The following is a 14,197-nucleotide window of genomic DNA, read 5'->3' as shown; positions in this document are numbered from 1 at the left end:
TCTGGGCCACCTCTGCTCTCCCACGTCCCGGCAGTTTCACGGGTGCTGACAACCACCCACGTGGCCTGTCCTTTTCTCGCCTTCACTGTTGGTCGCCCACGTGCCTGAACACGCGTACTGACCAGGTGTGATCATCTGACACAGTTAAACTCGTAACGGAGGCGGCGTGGCGCCACCCTCCCGGGGCCTCTGCCCGTCGCGCCGTCATTTACCCTCCCCCGCACAGAACTTCAGCGGCCCTCCCAGGACCTGGGGCAGGAACGGAGCTGCGGCCTGTGTCGGTGTGACCGCCCAGTCTGGTGTGTGGTTTCTGAGCGCCCGCAGGGCCCCGCATGTGTGTCGTTGGCACTGTGGGAAGCATCCGTCATCACGTGACAGTGTCCGAGCGGAGCAGCTTTCCCGTCGGAGCGCCGCAGCTCTGCCGTGACGCGGGCCCCACGCGCCACAGAACGCGCTTGGGGACGCTGCCCCCTGTGCTGCAAGGGGGGGTGTTCCCGCCTCCCTCCCTGTGCCTTCACCGGGGGTGCGGGAACCTCCTCCACTCCGAGTTCCTCGTCTGCCGCGCACTCTTTCTGTTTTCGTTTTTCTGCCTTGCCTAGAAACTGCTGCTCACCTTCCCCCACAGCTGAAATCGTAGAGACCTGGCAGCGGAACACGCCCCTCGTTCTCACCCCCCAGCTCCCGCCCGTTTTGCAGGTCACTGTGCTGGGGCCCCAGGGGAGGTGGGAGGAGACGTAGGTTTGTGCGGTGGCAGCTGCATCCCAGCCACCGTGAGGGGACTTACCTCCCGTCCTCACGACAACCCCGACTGGTCCGCTTTCTCCCTGAGGGAACGGAAACCTGCAGGGCAGTGCCACACAGCTGGTCAGAGCAGGCCACGCGGCCACCCCCGTCTCCGTCCTGCCACTGCATGGGCTGCCAGCATGACCCTTAAGCCTGTGGCCCTGTGTCTCCTGTTCAGCCGGGTGAGTGGCCTGGGTCACCAGCCTGCCTGCCTGCCTTCCCGAGTGCGGGCAGGGCCACCCAGCGACGGGGTTGTTCCGAGCAAGGCGCTGTCAGGCGATCTCGGTGCCGGGCAAACATCCGGAGCGCACCGACACACCCTAGACAGTGGGGCCTGCTGCACGCCCACCAGAGGGGCGGCAGTGTCCAGCCCATTGCTGCCGGGCCACAAGCCTGTGCCGTGCATTCTGTGCAAAACAGCACAAGGTTAAATGAAGCACAAGGGAAAATGACACAAGCAAGAGACACAGTAAATAGGAGACAGATGAGGCATAATACGGCATACTGTTTTATAGCAAACTCCTTTTATTATAAGTAGAAAAAGTACACTGTGACGTAACGATAAAAAGCACAGTGTATTAAATACATAAACCAGCGGCACAGTCATTTATTGTCACTGTCAAGCATATGTACTGGGCAGACTGTGTGTGCTGCACTTTCGTGCGACTGGCCCACGGCAGGCCTGTCCGCACCAGCAGCGCCACGCACACGGGAGTGATGCAACGCGGTGCAGCCTTATGACGTCGGGAGGCGGCAGGAATGTCCCAGCTCCCTGGGAACCTAGTGGGACCCCTGTCAGCTCTGCAGGCCCGTCGCTGACGGACGCTGTTATTGGGGTGCATCACTGTGCACAAGCTGACCGTGCCCGTCACAAAACATTCAGAACACGGAAAAGTGTGTTTTTTTTTTCTTTTGAGAAGAAACACATCTGTAATCTCACTAGCATTCCATGACCTTTACTGGCTGCATGACATTCGTTGTGTGCTGTGCTTTTCTGAGGTGTAAGTTGGACGTGTAGAAGGTTGGAAATAATGTAACTCCGGGAGTTGCGTTAAGAGTCGCTGAGCATCACTTAAGGTCGACCATAGTATGAAATAGATGAAGCGCGGGGCTCCGGCCCTCAGTGAGATTGGAGCTGAGCACATTTGCAGTTGCATTTGGCTCCACGATGAGGGAAGAGGAAAGCACAGTCATCAGATGACTGACAGGGAGTCAGCCAACCTGGGAGCAGGCAGCGTGGCGTGGGGGAGGGGCCGAGCGCAACTCCCTCCTGGAAAGGGAGAGAGCGGTGAGGTCTGACCGGGAGGTGGCTGGCCTGTTCTGGAAGGCGTGAGACACAGGGACTCAAGGCGGTAGGGAGGTGTGTTTAGAGGAGGGTGGTTGAATGAAGGCGGAGATTGATTTCATTCAGAAACCTTGTACTGAGTTGCTGATGCAGACGAGGCCCCTGAAGGGGCCAGGGAAACATGTGAGCAGTTAGGCGAGAAGAAGCAAGAGGAGAGGAGGTGGGGAGCACTGCTGGGTGGGAACTGGCCTCCCGCTGCAGTGGGGCCGTTGCATGGCCTTTCTCAGGGCCACCTCCTTTGACCCAGCGGCCAGTCACTAGGGGGACACTGTGCTGGACGCTGGAGGAAAAAGCGCCCTAGACTGCCCCTTGCTTTGCAATATTTCTCTCTCTCTGCGGCTTTGGGGCCCCACCTTAGCGGTGCTTTCTGGAAGAACCAGCCAGTGAGTGAGGGGCTTAGAGTCGCCTGTGGGCTGATTCCCTATTCTCCATCCTGCTGCTTCCCCCTCCCCCCTGCCCCACCCACCAGCCCGTGCGCCAGCCGTGCACACTGGGAGTCCAGATGGGCCTCGGGGGCGTCCAGGGGCTTGGCAGGACCCCGCAACAGCAGTGGGAACCCGGCTTCGTGTTCACCTGTGGGCGACGTGAAGCCAATTCATTGGAAGCCCAGGAAAGTACTTGGGAGGTGCTCCGACTTGGGCTCCATCCAAGGAGGATCCGATGTGGTGTCTCCGCTGCTATTGATGCCACGCTGGCATCTTTCATAAGCGTTCGCGTCACAAACAGCCCTTCAGGAGCTAGGGACTGAATTGTTTGCATGGAACCTTCCCCGGTAAGCCATTAAAAAAAGATAGAGAGACAGACGACAGCCTGTCTGAATGAGTCTGCGAGCAGCGACTCACCTGCGTGGGCCCCGCTCCCGGGCTGCTCCGTGTCTCCCTGTCTGTTGGGAAGGCGCTGCCTGTGTCGTCCCCCTCAGGGCCGGGGGAGCCCCTGCTCCGTGCAGCTCTCCTGTCGGGGCCTCAGCGCGTGTTTACCTCTCCGGGTTCGCTGTGGCGCAGGCAGCCCTCCGCGCGTACACAGGTCAGATGCCAGCGCGGCTGGAAGGGCGCATTCGCTCCCCAGGGCGGCCGTCACAAATGAGCACAAACATGGGTCGCTTCAAACCACAGAAATTCATTCCCGCGTGGTTCTGGCAGCCGCCTGTCTGAGATCCGCCTGTCGGGGCCCGGCTCCCCTGTTGTTCCTGGGGTGGGGGGTCCTTCCTGGCCTCTCCTGGCCCCTGGTGGCCCCACGGGGCCCCCGGTTTGCAGCTGCATGGCTCCAGCCTCCGCCCCCGTCTCCACGCATCCTCTCTGCGTGTCTCCACGTGTGTCCTCTCCTTCCTGACAAGGACCCCAGTCCTTGGATTTGGGGCTCCTCTTAACTTAGTTACGTCTGCACAGACCCTGTCTCCAGCCCAGGTCACATGCTGAGGTTCCAGGTGGGTGACTTGTAGGGGACAGCATGCAACCACTGCCAGGGTTCAGAGAGCAAATGTGTCCTTCCCTCCCCAGATTCCCACAGGCAACCACGTGACCAGCCCCTTGTGAACTCTTCCACAGATGACTCATGCAGATACAAGCCTCTGCGTGCAATGAGGCACAGAACACACAGCCAGCGTTCTGTACCCGAATAGTAGTTTTTCTCAAATCTTCCTCCACATCTCCGCACATGGTACGGCCCCGTTCCTCTCAGCAGGGGCCCAGCGGTCTGTCGTGTGGATATTGCTATAATGTATGTAGTGATGGGCATTACAATTCTCTCGAGCAGAGGAAATAACACAACCTCTTCTCCCTTCTTCGTCCTCGTCCTCCCAGAGGCCGCCCTGCAGGTGGACACGCTGGTCCCCAACACCACGGTGTCTGAGAAGGCCGCGTTCCAGCTGGACTGCAGCGTCGTGTCTCGCTCGAGCCAGGACTCCCGCTTTGCTGTGAGCTGGTATTCCCTGAGGACTAAAGCTGGGGAGAAAGGGGGCAGCCCTGGCCTGGAGGAACAGGAGGACGAGGAGGAGGAAGAGGAGGAAGAGGACCCAGCAGAGCGGATGGTCCTGCTGAGCGTGGGCCCAGACGCCGTGTTTGGCCCAGAGGGCAGCCCCTGGGAGGGCCGGCTTCGCTTCCAGAGGCTGTCCGCCCTGCTCTTCAGGCTCACGGTGCTGCAGGCGAGCACCCGAGACACGGGCAACTACTCCTGCCATGTGGAGGAGTGGCTGCCCAGCCCGCAGAAGGAGTGGTACCGGCTGACGGAGGGGGAGTCGGCCCCCATCAGCATCCAGGTGCTGGACACAGGTGAGTTTTCCGGTTTGGTTGCAGCTGCCTGTAAGATAAAAGTCACAGCTCGGTTATGGACTAATGAGCTGCATTCTCAGCTGTCAGGGGCATTTAGGGTCCGCACACCAGTCCACGTCCCTGACCCCTGGCCGCTCGTGCAAGAACCAGGGCCGGGAGTCAGAGTGACGGCTCATCACGTAATCTCTTCCGTAAACTGGTGCTGCACCACATTCTGGTTTAGTAAGATTTCCTTGTATGGGGACCACATGTCGTTGATGTTACCTTGATACTCTTCAGAGTATCCCACCTCTTCTGTCTTTAGGAAATGAGCAAGTGTTTCAGACTCATAAGGGGAAGAATTTTTGAAAATGAAGCCCAGGTACCTCCCTTAGCCCCTGGCAGCAGCCCGGCCTCTGGGAGCCTCATGTTCTCCGTGGCATGAGGCTGCTGGGCCAGCTCTGTGTTCTGTGAGGCTTAATGCCCACGGTGGGCAGACAGAGTGTGACCTAAACACCGTCCCTTGTACTTTTGGACAGTGGGTCATTAAGTCATTCTTTTTCTCAAGTCCTGAGGTCATTTTTATTTTGGAGGGTGACTAGGAGGTTTAGGTGCATTTTGCAGGTTGCATTGGTTTGTAGGTGCATTGGTTGGGAAGATCAGCCCAGCAAGGCAGCGAGGCTGCCGGGCATCTGGGAGAGCTTAGCGGCAGCCCTGCTCACCGCCCGCTGTTGCCACAGAAAGGTCCAGGGCCCAGCGTTTCCATCGGACTGAGGGGCTTCATGAGCAGAGACTGGAGGAAATCATTTGCTCTAACAAGGCACGCCTCCGGTTGGCCTTCTGTCAAAACGTAGCATACACCAGACTAAAAAAGGCGTTTTTACCCTGGCTGGCATAGCTCAGTGGATTGAGCGCAGGCTGCAAACCAAAGCATTGCAGGTTCGATTCCCAGTCAGGGCACATGCCTGGGTTGCAGGCCACGGCCTCCAGCAACCACACATTGATGTTTCTCTCTCTCTCTCTTTCTCCCTCCCTTCCCTCTCTAAAAATAAAAATAAATAAAATCTAAAAAAAAAAACCATAGCTTTGCCATTTATTTAAAAAAAGGCATTTTTTAGAATAGAATGAGCCTCTGTTGCTGACATAAAAATGTTGCTTGAAATTTCTGCTTCTTTTGGTTCAAAACATTTTACCAGTTAAATTTGACTGAGTGTTTGGGTTTTATTAGTTTTTCTATTTTTTGATTACCTCCTGTTTATTCAGTAGGACCATATAAATTGAGGTTTTGTGGGTCAAAAGTGGTTGACTGTCAGCAATTTCATATCCTTTGGAAACCTGAGAAGTGGAAGTGTATGTTAAGTTTTCTCAGTAGTGATGAGGAACAGCTAAGTAGTAGCAAGGAGGAAGGAAAAACCTAAACCTATTCAGAGCCCCAACCCTGTGCTTACCCAGTGTCCCAAAGTGTAAGGGAAGGCATTTAGGTCACATCCTGTCTGCCCACCGTGGACTTTCATGTGCCTTGAGCTTCACCAAACACAGAGACCACCCAGCAGCAGCCTCATTTTACAGAGGGAGTGCTGGGCCCCCTGCATCATAGAGCATCCTCGGCTGGGTCGGGGGCACCGTGCGTCATCCCGGTCCGTGTGCAGGAGTAGCCAGCCCTGCGCTCTGCGCGGCCACAGACACACTGTGGACATCTGTGAATGGTCCACGTGACACTTTAATTCATAACGTCAATCAGGCGAGCATCATTTCTCGTAAAACTGCCCTCAGGCGTCGGTGGGGAGAGAACAGGTTACCTTCCCGAAGAAGGACGTTTGGAGCAGACCTAAGTGCAAAGGGACAAGTGAAATAGAACCAGGCAGGAGGTTCAGGCTGAACTAGAGGCAGCTTCTACCCTATCCTAGACATAGTCAAGGTCATGATCCATAAACCACACTTTATTGTGTGTCTTTCCCAGCAGTGCCACTGGCTCACAGTGGGAAGTGGAAGCCTCGCTTTGTTTGGGAGAGGGGCTCTTGTGAGCCCGAGGACTGGAGGGCCCACCCCTGTTGTGGCAGCGGTGGAGGAAAGAGGGTGGGCACGCACCCTGCCAGGTGGCTTCCCTTGGGTTGGGCGAGGTCTTCGGGAGCCAAGGCTGACAGTCCGGTTCTCAGCCCTCCCTGTCTTGTCCCCCCACGGTCCCTCCAGGCTCGTCCCTGCAGTCCGCCATCTGCTCCAATGACGCGCTCTTCTACTTCGTCTTCTTCTACCCGTTCCCCATCTTCGGCATCCTCATCATCACCATCCTGCTGGTGCGCTTCAAGAGCCGGAGCTCCAGCAAGAACTCGGACGGGAAGAATGGGGTGCCGCTGCTGTGGATCAAAGAGCCGCACCTCAACTACTCCCCCACTTGCCTGGAGCCCCCTGTCCTCAGCATCCACCCAGGAGCCATAGACTGAGGCCGCCAGGGGGTGCCTGCCGCCAGGAGCGGAGGTGCTCCGTGCCGCCGGCGGACAGTCCCGACCTCCAACCTCTGACCTCCGGCGTGCCCTCTCAGACCGCTCAGACTTGAGTCGAGTTCAAAGTCCACCATCGGTCGCAGAGGCAGACTGCCACCTCCAGGGGGCAGTCCTGGTGGGCTAGCGGTGTCCTAGCAGGTGTCCTCGCCCTGCGGGGTTAGCTCTTGTTTTTGTCCTGGGTAACGTAGTGAGTAGCTCCAGGTGCCGCACCTGCTCACGGGGAGTGACGGGCAGTCACGGGGTTCCCATTCTCTGTGATGGACTCTCTTTAAATCCCTGTGGTTTACCTTTTTTGGATTCTGTAATGTCGTGGACGTATTTCTCTTACGTGCAACGGATGAGAAAAGGAAGGACGGACTTCCTCACGCCAAGGAGTCTCTCCCAAGACCTTTTGTTGCTGCACAGTTGAAAACGCCACCCATGCAGCAAAATACGCCCAAACCTTTTTTACTTTCTTAATGAGACTTGAAAATTACGTGAAACGTGGGCCCAATTTGTATCTTATCTTTTCCCTCAGCTGGAGTTCTTGGAACCACTTTGTAGTCAAGATGAAAGCCTTGAAATTTTTTTTTTTTTTTCTTCAAAGAACTTTGTATGTACGAGAGAAATCCTGCATAAGCCCGTTAGGAGTAGATGGTGCCCGGCCAGCCTATCTGCCAGGGAGGCAAAAATAGGATTCCTCCCAACCTTGCCAAAAAATAAGAAAACTTTTTTGGAGAACAAGTCAAAGGCTCCAGTCAGCTCACACTTTGCGAAGTGGGCGGAGGGCGCCTTCTCGCAGCAGCTGCTGACCTGCAGATGGGTCCGAGCCAGTGGTGAGCGAAGGAAGGCAGCAAGGCTCGTTGTCGGCTTGATCCGTCCCGTGGGGACGGTCTCTCACTGGCAACTGACCAGGTGGGCTTCTGTTGTAAGGTGCTTTGCCAAATGCTTAAGGGAAGGTGGCCAGTGAGCCTGGGGAGGGGACAGCGCCGAGCTGAACACACGGGCCCAGGCCGCCGTCACACACGCTGATGTGTGCTCCAGGGGCTGTGGCAGCCGAGCTGCTTGAGGAGTGGACAGTCAGTGGCGGGAGGGGCTGCGCAGAGCCTGGCATTGGAGAGCAGGCCGCAGCAACGGCCCCGGGAGCTGTGAAGACCCGGTTATTCTTCCTTTCGATTAGGTTTTCCTCAAGGAGATGGATGTCTTCCCTCAGCATTTACCTCGCCCAGCTTCTCACTGCTGTACCAGCACCCAGGGGCGTCCCCGCGCAGCCCTCGGAAACCCTCCGCCTCCCGAGTCTCCGCAGGAAGCAGCGCACGTCTGCGTAGGTTTCCCCCTTCCCATTCTCAGACCTGGTCTGCAGTTTTAGGCGATTGGGTAGTTCATCCTTATGGCGGCTTTTTAGTCAAATGCCCCTTAAGGTCCAAGGAAGAAGGCCAGCGTCGCCCTGTTACTTCACACGCCGGGGCCAGAAGCTCAGCTCCCTGAAAGCGGCTTTGGCTCTAGTGTTCACTCACTCCACAAAGACATTTTTTTTGCCCTGCTTTTCCCACATTTCGCTGGCCAGAGTGCCATCTCCCTTTCTCTGTGAGCTCTCATCTCGAATTCCCGGGGAGTTTCCCAGTTTGGAAAAAACCAGCAGGGATCTGGGCACCGAGCATAATCAGAGAGATCGCTGCGAAACCCTGTTCTGAGGCAGAGCAGATGCCGGGGAGGCGGCGGGGCTCCCTGGGCTGTGTGGGTGCTGATCCTGACCCACGCCTGTGGGTGCAGGTGCTGTGGGTGCACGGCAGAGGCCTCGCTGCCACGCACCTGAAGGGAAGCAAGGTGAGCGCTCAGCCATGTTCACACACACCTGCCCGCCTCTCGTGGCTGTTACACCAGGCCTCTACCCTCTTAGTCCTGGCACGTCCCTTGCTCATTGTCACGTGCCGTGCTGCGTGGATGCGGCAGAGGTGCAGATTCGCCTCACTGGCCGTGGAAGGAGCGGTCTTTTGCCCCGTTTGCTCACGTCAGGGGTGCGGGCTTCCGGCGGGAAATTGCTGACCGCTGACTTACAGACTAAGTCAGTGAGGGCAGGAGACTTGTTGTTCTTCTGTCCGAGCGGAAAGATGCCAGAGGGCTGTCTGGGACCAGGGCGTGCACCTGAGACTCGGTTTGAATTCGCTCAAAGCTGCAGAGAGGTGACTGCTACACGTAATTAAATAGGTGAAGCAGTTGCCGGAAATTTGAAAGAAAAGAAGCCGAAGACAGTATTTTAATAGTTGTTTTTTTTTTTTTTTTCTGAGTATTTTCTATGGGGTTGGGGAATACCGTCAAAGGGCGAGCTTTTCCAGCTTTCTACGAAAAGCCCCAGGACCTTCCTTCTTGGGCCATTTCTATGGAAATGGGGTGTCAGATGAACGGCAATGGCGCCCTCCAGTGGCTGGGAGACTCCCCTGCACATTCCCGGCGGGAGCTGTGAGTCCAGGAGAGAGACTGCCACCTGCTCTCTCCGCCCGTCCTCCATCTGTGAAGTCGCATTAATGACACCTACACTGTGCCAGGCCCATCCCAGGACACGGATATGACCACACCGTCTTTCACCAGGGTGTTACAGTAGCAAGTTTTCATATTCTTGTCAAACAATGGTTTCTCTGCGTTAATTGTTGAAGAAAAAGGGGTGGGCTAAGAAAACTACCCATGCATGATGTAGAGAGCTGTTGATTTTTGTTTGTTTGTTTTTTTAAAGGAAAACTATTTGTAAGATGTTGCACTAAAATGTTTTATATACACTTCAAATACCTGTAGTAAATTATGTTGAAAATATGGCTGTTGACGTTTTCTGGAGTCCACGCCCTCCTTTCTCCTCACCAGGTCAGCCCTCCCTTCCACGAAACTACCCTGGGGCACAGCGAGTTCTGCTCCTGTCATTGACCCGCTGGGCCAGCCGCAGCCTTATCATGCACTGCCCAGAGCCCAAAAGGTGCCTTTCTGCAAATGATTTAAAAAGAAAACAAAAGAAGCTTTCCCAAGACACTTTACTGCCATTTGCTGAAAATGCATCATAATAAATGTGCAGACCTGTCCGCCTGTCCAGGCTGTGCGGTGCGCTGCAGTGCACCCGGAGGCCTGCTGGGCAGGTTCAGAGTGCAGTGCTCGTAACCGCTGGCTTTCTTTGGGGGTGGGGAGGGGGGGAGGAAGTGGGCAGGAGGGGTAGGAGGAGACGGGTGGAGAAGGAGAGCAGGAACGCAGGACAGCCTTCTCCTGGGCCACCAGGGCCTCTGCGGCCAGACCACCCCATCTTTCTCAGACCCCGAAGTGCTGTCCCGATGGCCACGTAATTCAGAGAGCAGTCTGCAGGATGGAGGGGCGGCGGGAGCCGTGCATTCCTGTGCAGTGACAGCGCACAGCACACCAGTCGCGGTTCCCCACGAGGCTGGAATACAGGGGCGTTGTCTGCAAAGAGAGAAGAATGATTAACGCCACAGCGCTGATTAGTCCGAACCCATCTGGAATTGTTTGGAAGCCACCGAAGACCGTGCAAAAGGAACTGGATACAGGGGGAGAAGCAGAGGACAATGCTGCCTCTCCTTTCCTTCCTGGTATATACAACAAGCCTTCCCAAAGGTTTCAGTGGGCGCTCCCTGCCCTGCTCTGCATCCCCTTGGCAGCATCCTTATCAAGGTCTCGCAGCTGCTGGCTCGGCCGGCAGTTGCCGTGTGGCTGTGTGCCCTCGGGCTCCCGGAATGGTTCCATGTTAAGTCTTGTGTACTATTTTGCCTAAATCATGCCAAATGTTCTTTTCTGTCTTCAGTTTTTCATATCATTTTTTTTTTATTTTTAAATTACAGTTGACATACAATATTAGTTTCAGGCGTACACCCCAGTGGCCATACATTGTATAACTTTCTAAGGGATTCTAAGGATAACTTGCTGGAATCTCATACCCCTCTGACACCACACGTGCTTATTGGAATATTACTGACTGTGTGCCCATGCCTCTCTTTAGACCCCAGGCCTCCTCCTTAACAAACCATTTGTACTTACTCCCTTCACCTTTTTCACCTGTCTGGCAAATGTCAAAATGTTCTCTGTACCCACGAGTCTGTGTCTGTTCTGCTTGTTTGTTTTGTTTTTTAGATTCAGTCATTGATATGTATTTATTGCCCCTTTACTGTTCATATTTTTTATCTTTTTTTTTTTTCCCTTAAAGAAGGCCCTTTAACATTCCTGTAATACTGGTTTGGTGGTGATAAACTCCTTTTGCTTTTTCATGTCTGGGAAGCTCTTTATATACCCTTGTATTCTAAACGACAGCTTTGCTGGGTAATCTTGGTTGTAGGTCCTTGCTTTTCATCACTTTGAATATTTTTTGCCGCGCCCTGTGGCCTGCAAAGGTTCACCTGACAGTCTTATGGGAGCTTGCTTGAAGGTAACTAAACTAACTGCTTTTCTCTTACTGCTTTTAAGATTTTCTGTCTTTAACCTTTGCATTTTAATTATGACATGTCTTGGTGCGGGCCTCTTTGGGTCCATCTTTGGGACTCTGTACTCCTGGACTTGTATGTCTATTTCTTTCACCAGGTTAAGGAAGTTTTCTGTCATTTTTCCGAATAGTTTAGTTCTTTTTCTGGAGTTTTGTTCTGTTCTTTCATTTGGGACATGTTTCTTCATCTCCTCATTTTGGCAGGCTCCCTGTGTTTGTTTCTAGTATTAGGTAGAGCAGCTACATTTCCTGGCCTCGGTAGAGTGGCCTTATGTAGTAGATGTCTTGTAGGGTCCAGTGGCACCACCTCCCCTTTCACCCGAGCTGGGCCCTTGAGGCGCAGCCGCTGTGTGGGCTGTGTACACCCTCCTCCTGTAGTTGAGGCTTGATTGCTGTTGGCACATCAATGAGAGGGATTTACCCCCAGGCCAACTGGCTTTAAGGGCTGGCTCTGACCACAGAGGATCACCTGTGCAGGGCCCACCCCACAGAGCAGGGCTTACTTCAGGGGGCCTGTGGAGCTTGCTGAGCCCACCCCTTGGGTGTGTCCCCCATGGGGGTGGTTGGGTGATGCTTTGATGTGGTCCGAAGCTGTCCTCTGGCATGCTGGCTACAAGATCTGGGAGGTGCAGGCCAAGGTCAGCACCACCTGGGCCCTGCCCGGGGCCACCTGGCATGAGCTACAGAGCGGTGCGCAGCTGGCTGCTACTTGTGCTGGGCTTAGAGGTGCCCAGATGAGGCCAAGCTGTGAACCAAGGCCAGCCACCACTAGTGCCAGGCCTGGGGTCACTTAGCAAGACCTATATGGCTTGCTGAGCCAGATGCTACTTGCTTGAGAGATGTTAGGAAAGTCCGAAGCATGAACCAAGACAAGCTGTCTGTATGGAAAAGCCGCTGGAAACACCTTGGGTGGGCCCGAAAGTTGGGTGGAGCAGAGTCTCCGGGGACCACCAGGGCTTGGTGAACAGTGTAAGCCAGGCTGATGGAGAGTCAGATGTGGTGCCCGCCTGCTGCCTTTGTGGGGGAGGAACGGGGCCTGTGCCAGCACTCCGTCTGGGGGAAAGCTGCCCCCCCAGCTCTCACCCTGGGGCTAGACACTGTGGTCCATCCCCACACGTCCCTGGCTGCTTTCCAGCTGCTGCCCCACCGCTGGAGCTCAGAGGGAGTCAGTCCCAAGAAGTCTGGGCAGGGGCCCTTCTAGAGGAACTGCCTGGGACCTCAGAAGCCCTCCGTCTCCCTCCGCCTCAGTCCCCGCTGGTTTTTACAGCAAGAAGTAGTGGGAACTTCTCTTCCCGGCACCGGAACTCTGGGCTGGGGCCAGGCTGGGGCCGGGAGCCCTCGCTCCGCAGGGGGCACCGCAGCAGCTGAAACGTCCCTCCCGGTTTCCATCTGCCTTCCATCTGCCGTGCCCCGGCACGGGACCAGCCCAGTCCCCATCTCCGCCCCTCTTGCCGGTCTCCACGTGGCTGCTGCTTTAAACTCCTGGTTGTAGGTCTTCCACTCAGCCAGATTACAGGGGGTTCTGAATGATGGCCATTCCGTAGTTCGGTTGTGATTTTGATGTGGTTGTGGGAGGATTCAAGTACCCCATTCACTTATGCCACCATCTTCCCAAATGCTGTCTTTTTGCCAGGGAACATTTTAAAAAAGAAAAGTGTGATGAAGTAAGATTGCCCCTCTACATCCCTGGTGCCAACCCCCCACCCAGTGTTTATATAAGTGAAGGGAACGGACACCTCTGTGAGAGGCAGGGTGACTCACTTCTGCGGGACTGGGGGCGGTGTTTTCCTTTCTGTGTTTAGGATTGGCAAGCCTCCCGGGGGTAGTTCCAAGCTTGGCAAGAATGGGAACCAGAGAGTTACACGCTGGCGAGAGCCGCACCCCATGCGACAAGAGCAGCCTGGAGGAGCCCTCCTTTCCTGCCTCCCAGCTCATGGCCGTCTACTGCAGCCGCAGATACAGCTGGACCTGGCATCACTGGTCACGGGACGGAAACCTCCTGTGGGAGGCAAGGCTGCTGTATGTGAACAGAGCCTGCGGGGCCACGTGCCAGACACACTGCAGACCTGGCACTTCCGAGCCACTCGGACTCCCGAAGTCTGCTGGGCCAGGCACTGAAGTGTGTCTAGAAAGGCTTCTGGGGAGCACAGCCCCTCTCTCTCCCCCTTCCTCACTCGAGGATATGTGTATTGATTTGAGAGAGAGATCGATGTTAGAGAGAAACACCAACCGTCTGCCTCCCACACACGTCCTGAGCAGGGACTGCACCTGCAGCCTTTTGGTGCCTGAGATGACGTTCCAACCTACTGAGCCACCTGGCCAGGACACGCATCTCTAACGAAAGCGCTGGCACTGCCCGTTGGAGGGCGGGGCATCCAGCCAAGGCAGATGTATGAATCACTCCCCATGCCTGGAGACCTGAGCTGGGGGTTACTTCCCAGCCCCAGGGGACTGGGCAGCCCTTTCCTCGGCCCTGCTCTTGAGCGGGTTAGCCGCTCCTGCTGGCCAGTCCGAACGGCGACGGGGCTGCCCACGCAAGAGTTGCATCCTGCTCCTGTGTGCAAGGTTAGACTTAGCCTCGGTTGGACTCCCACAGTGCCCCTCACTGTGTGTCCTTGGGGGAGTCACTGACCTTCTCTGAGCCTCAGCTTCCTCATCTGCAAAAATGGGGGGCAGGCAATAAGACTAAGTTAACGTGGGTAATGAACTTAATACAGGACCTGGCCCATGGTAGCTGTTCAAGTTGTTTGTTGTTTTGTTACTTCCCAACTCGAAAACTTTCAGGAGCTTCCCCGAGTCTAAAGGTCTTACCTCCTCCCACTTTCCACGTTGACCCCGAGTTTCTGCCAGCCGGGAGCAGAGGAGAAACTTGCTT

The 14,197-nt window shown here is 55.5% G+C and overlaps 1 protein-coding gene across 3 annotated transcripts in view; it reads left to right on the top strand.

Moving 5' to 3' along the window:
- IGSF3 (immunoglobulin superfamily member 3) overlaps positions 1 to 9,662 on the top strand; it is a 94,477-nt gene extending 84,815 nt beyond the window's left edge. For 2 of the 3 annotated variants that reach the window (XM_028502606.2, XM_028502605.2), the window contains 2 exons: positions 3,928 to 4,395; positions 6,565 to 9,662. In XM_028502606.2, coding sequence (XP_028358407.1) covers positions 3,928 to 4,395; positions 6,565 to 6,815 — 719 coding nt within the window. In that variant the 3' untranslated portion in view covers positions 6,816 to 9,662. The remainder of the gene's footprint in view (positions 1 to 3,927; positions 4,396 to 6,564) is intronic. The other variant, XM_036015805.1, reaches the window with a different exon arrangement.
- The last annotated feature ends 4,535 nt before the right edge of the window (positions 9,663 to 14,197 follow it).

Source organism: Phyllostomus discolor, chromosome 14, assembly GCF_004126475.2.
Source record: "Phyllostomus discolor isolate MPI-MPIP mPhyDis1 chromosome 14, mPhyDis1.pri.v3, whole genome shotgun sequence".
In the NCBI taxonomy this organism is placed as follows: domain Eukaryota; kingdom Metazoa; phylum Chordata; class Mammalia; order Chiroptera; family Phyllostomidae; genus Phyllostomus; species Phyllostomus discolor.
Note: the sequence above shows the minus strand (reverse complement) of the source record. Positions and strands in the feature narration are given on the sequence as shown.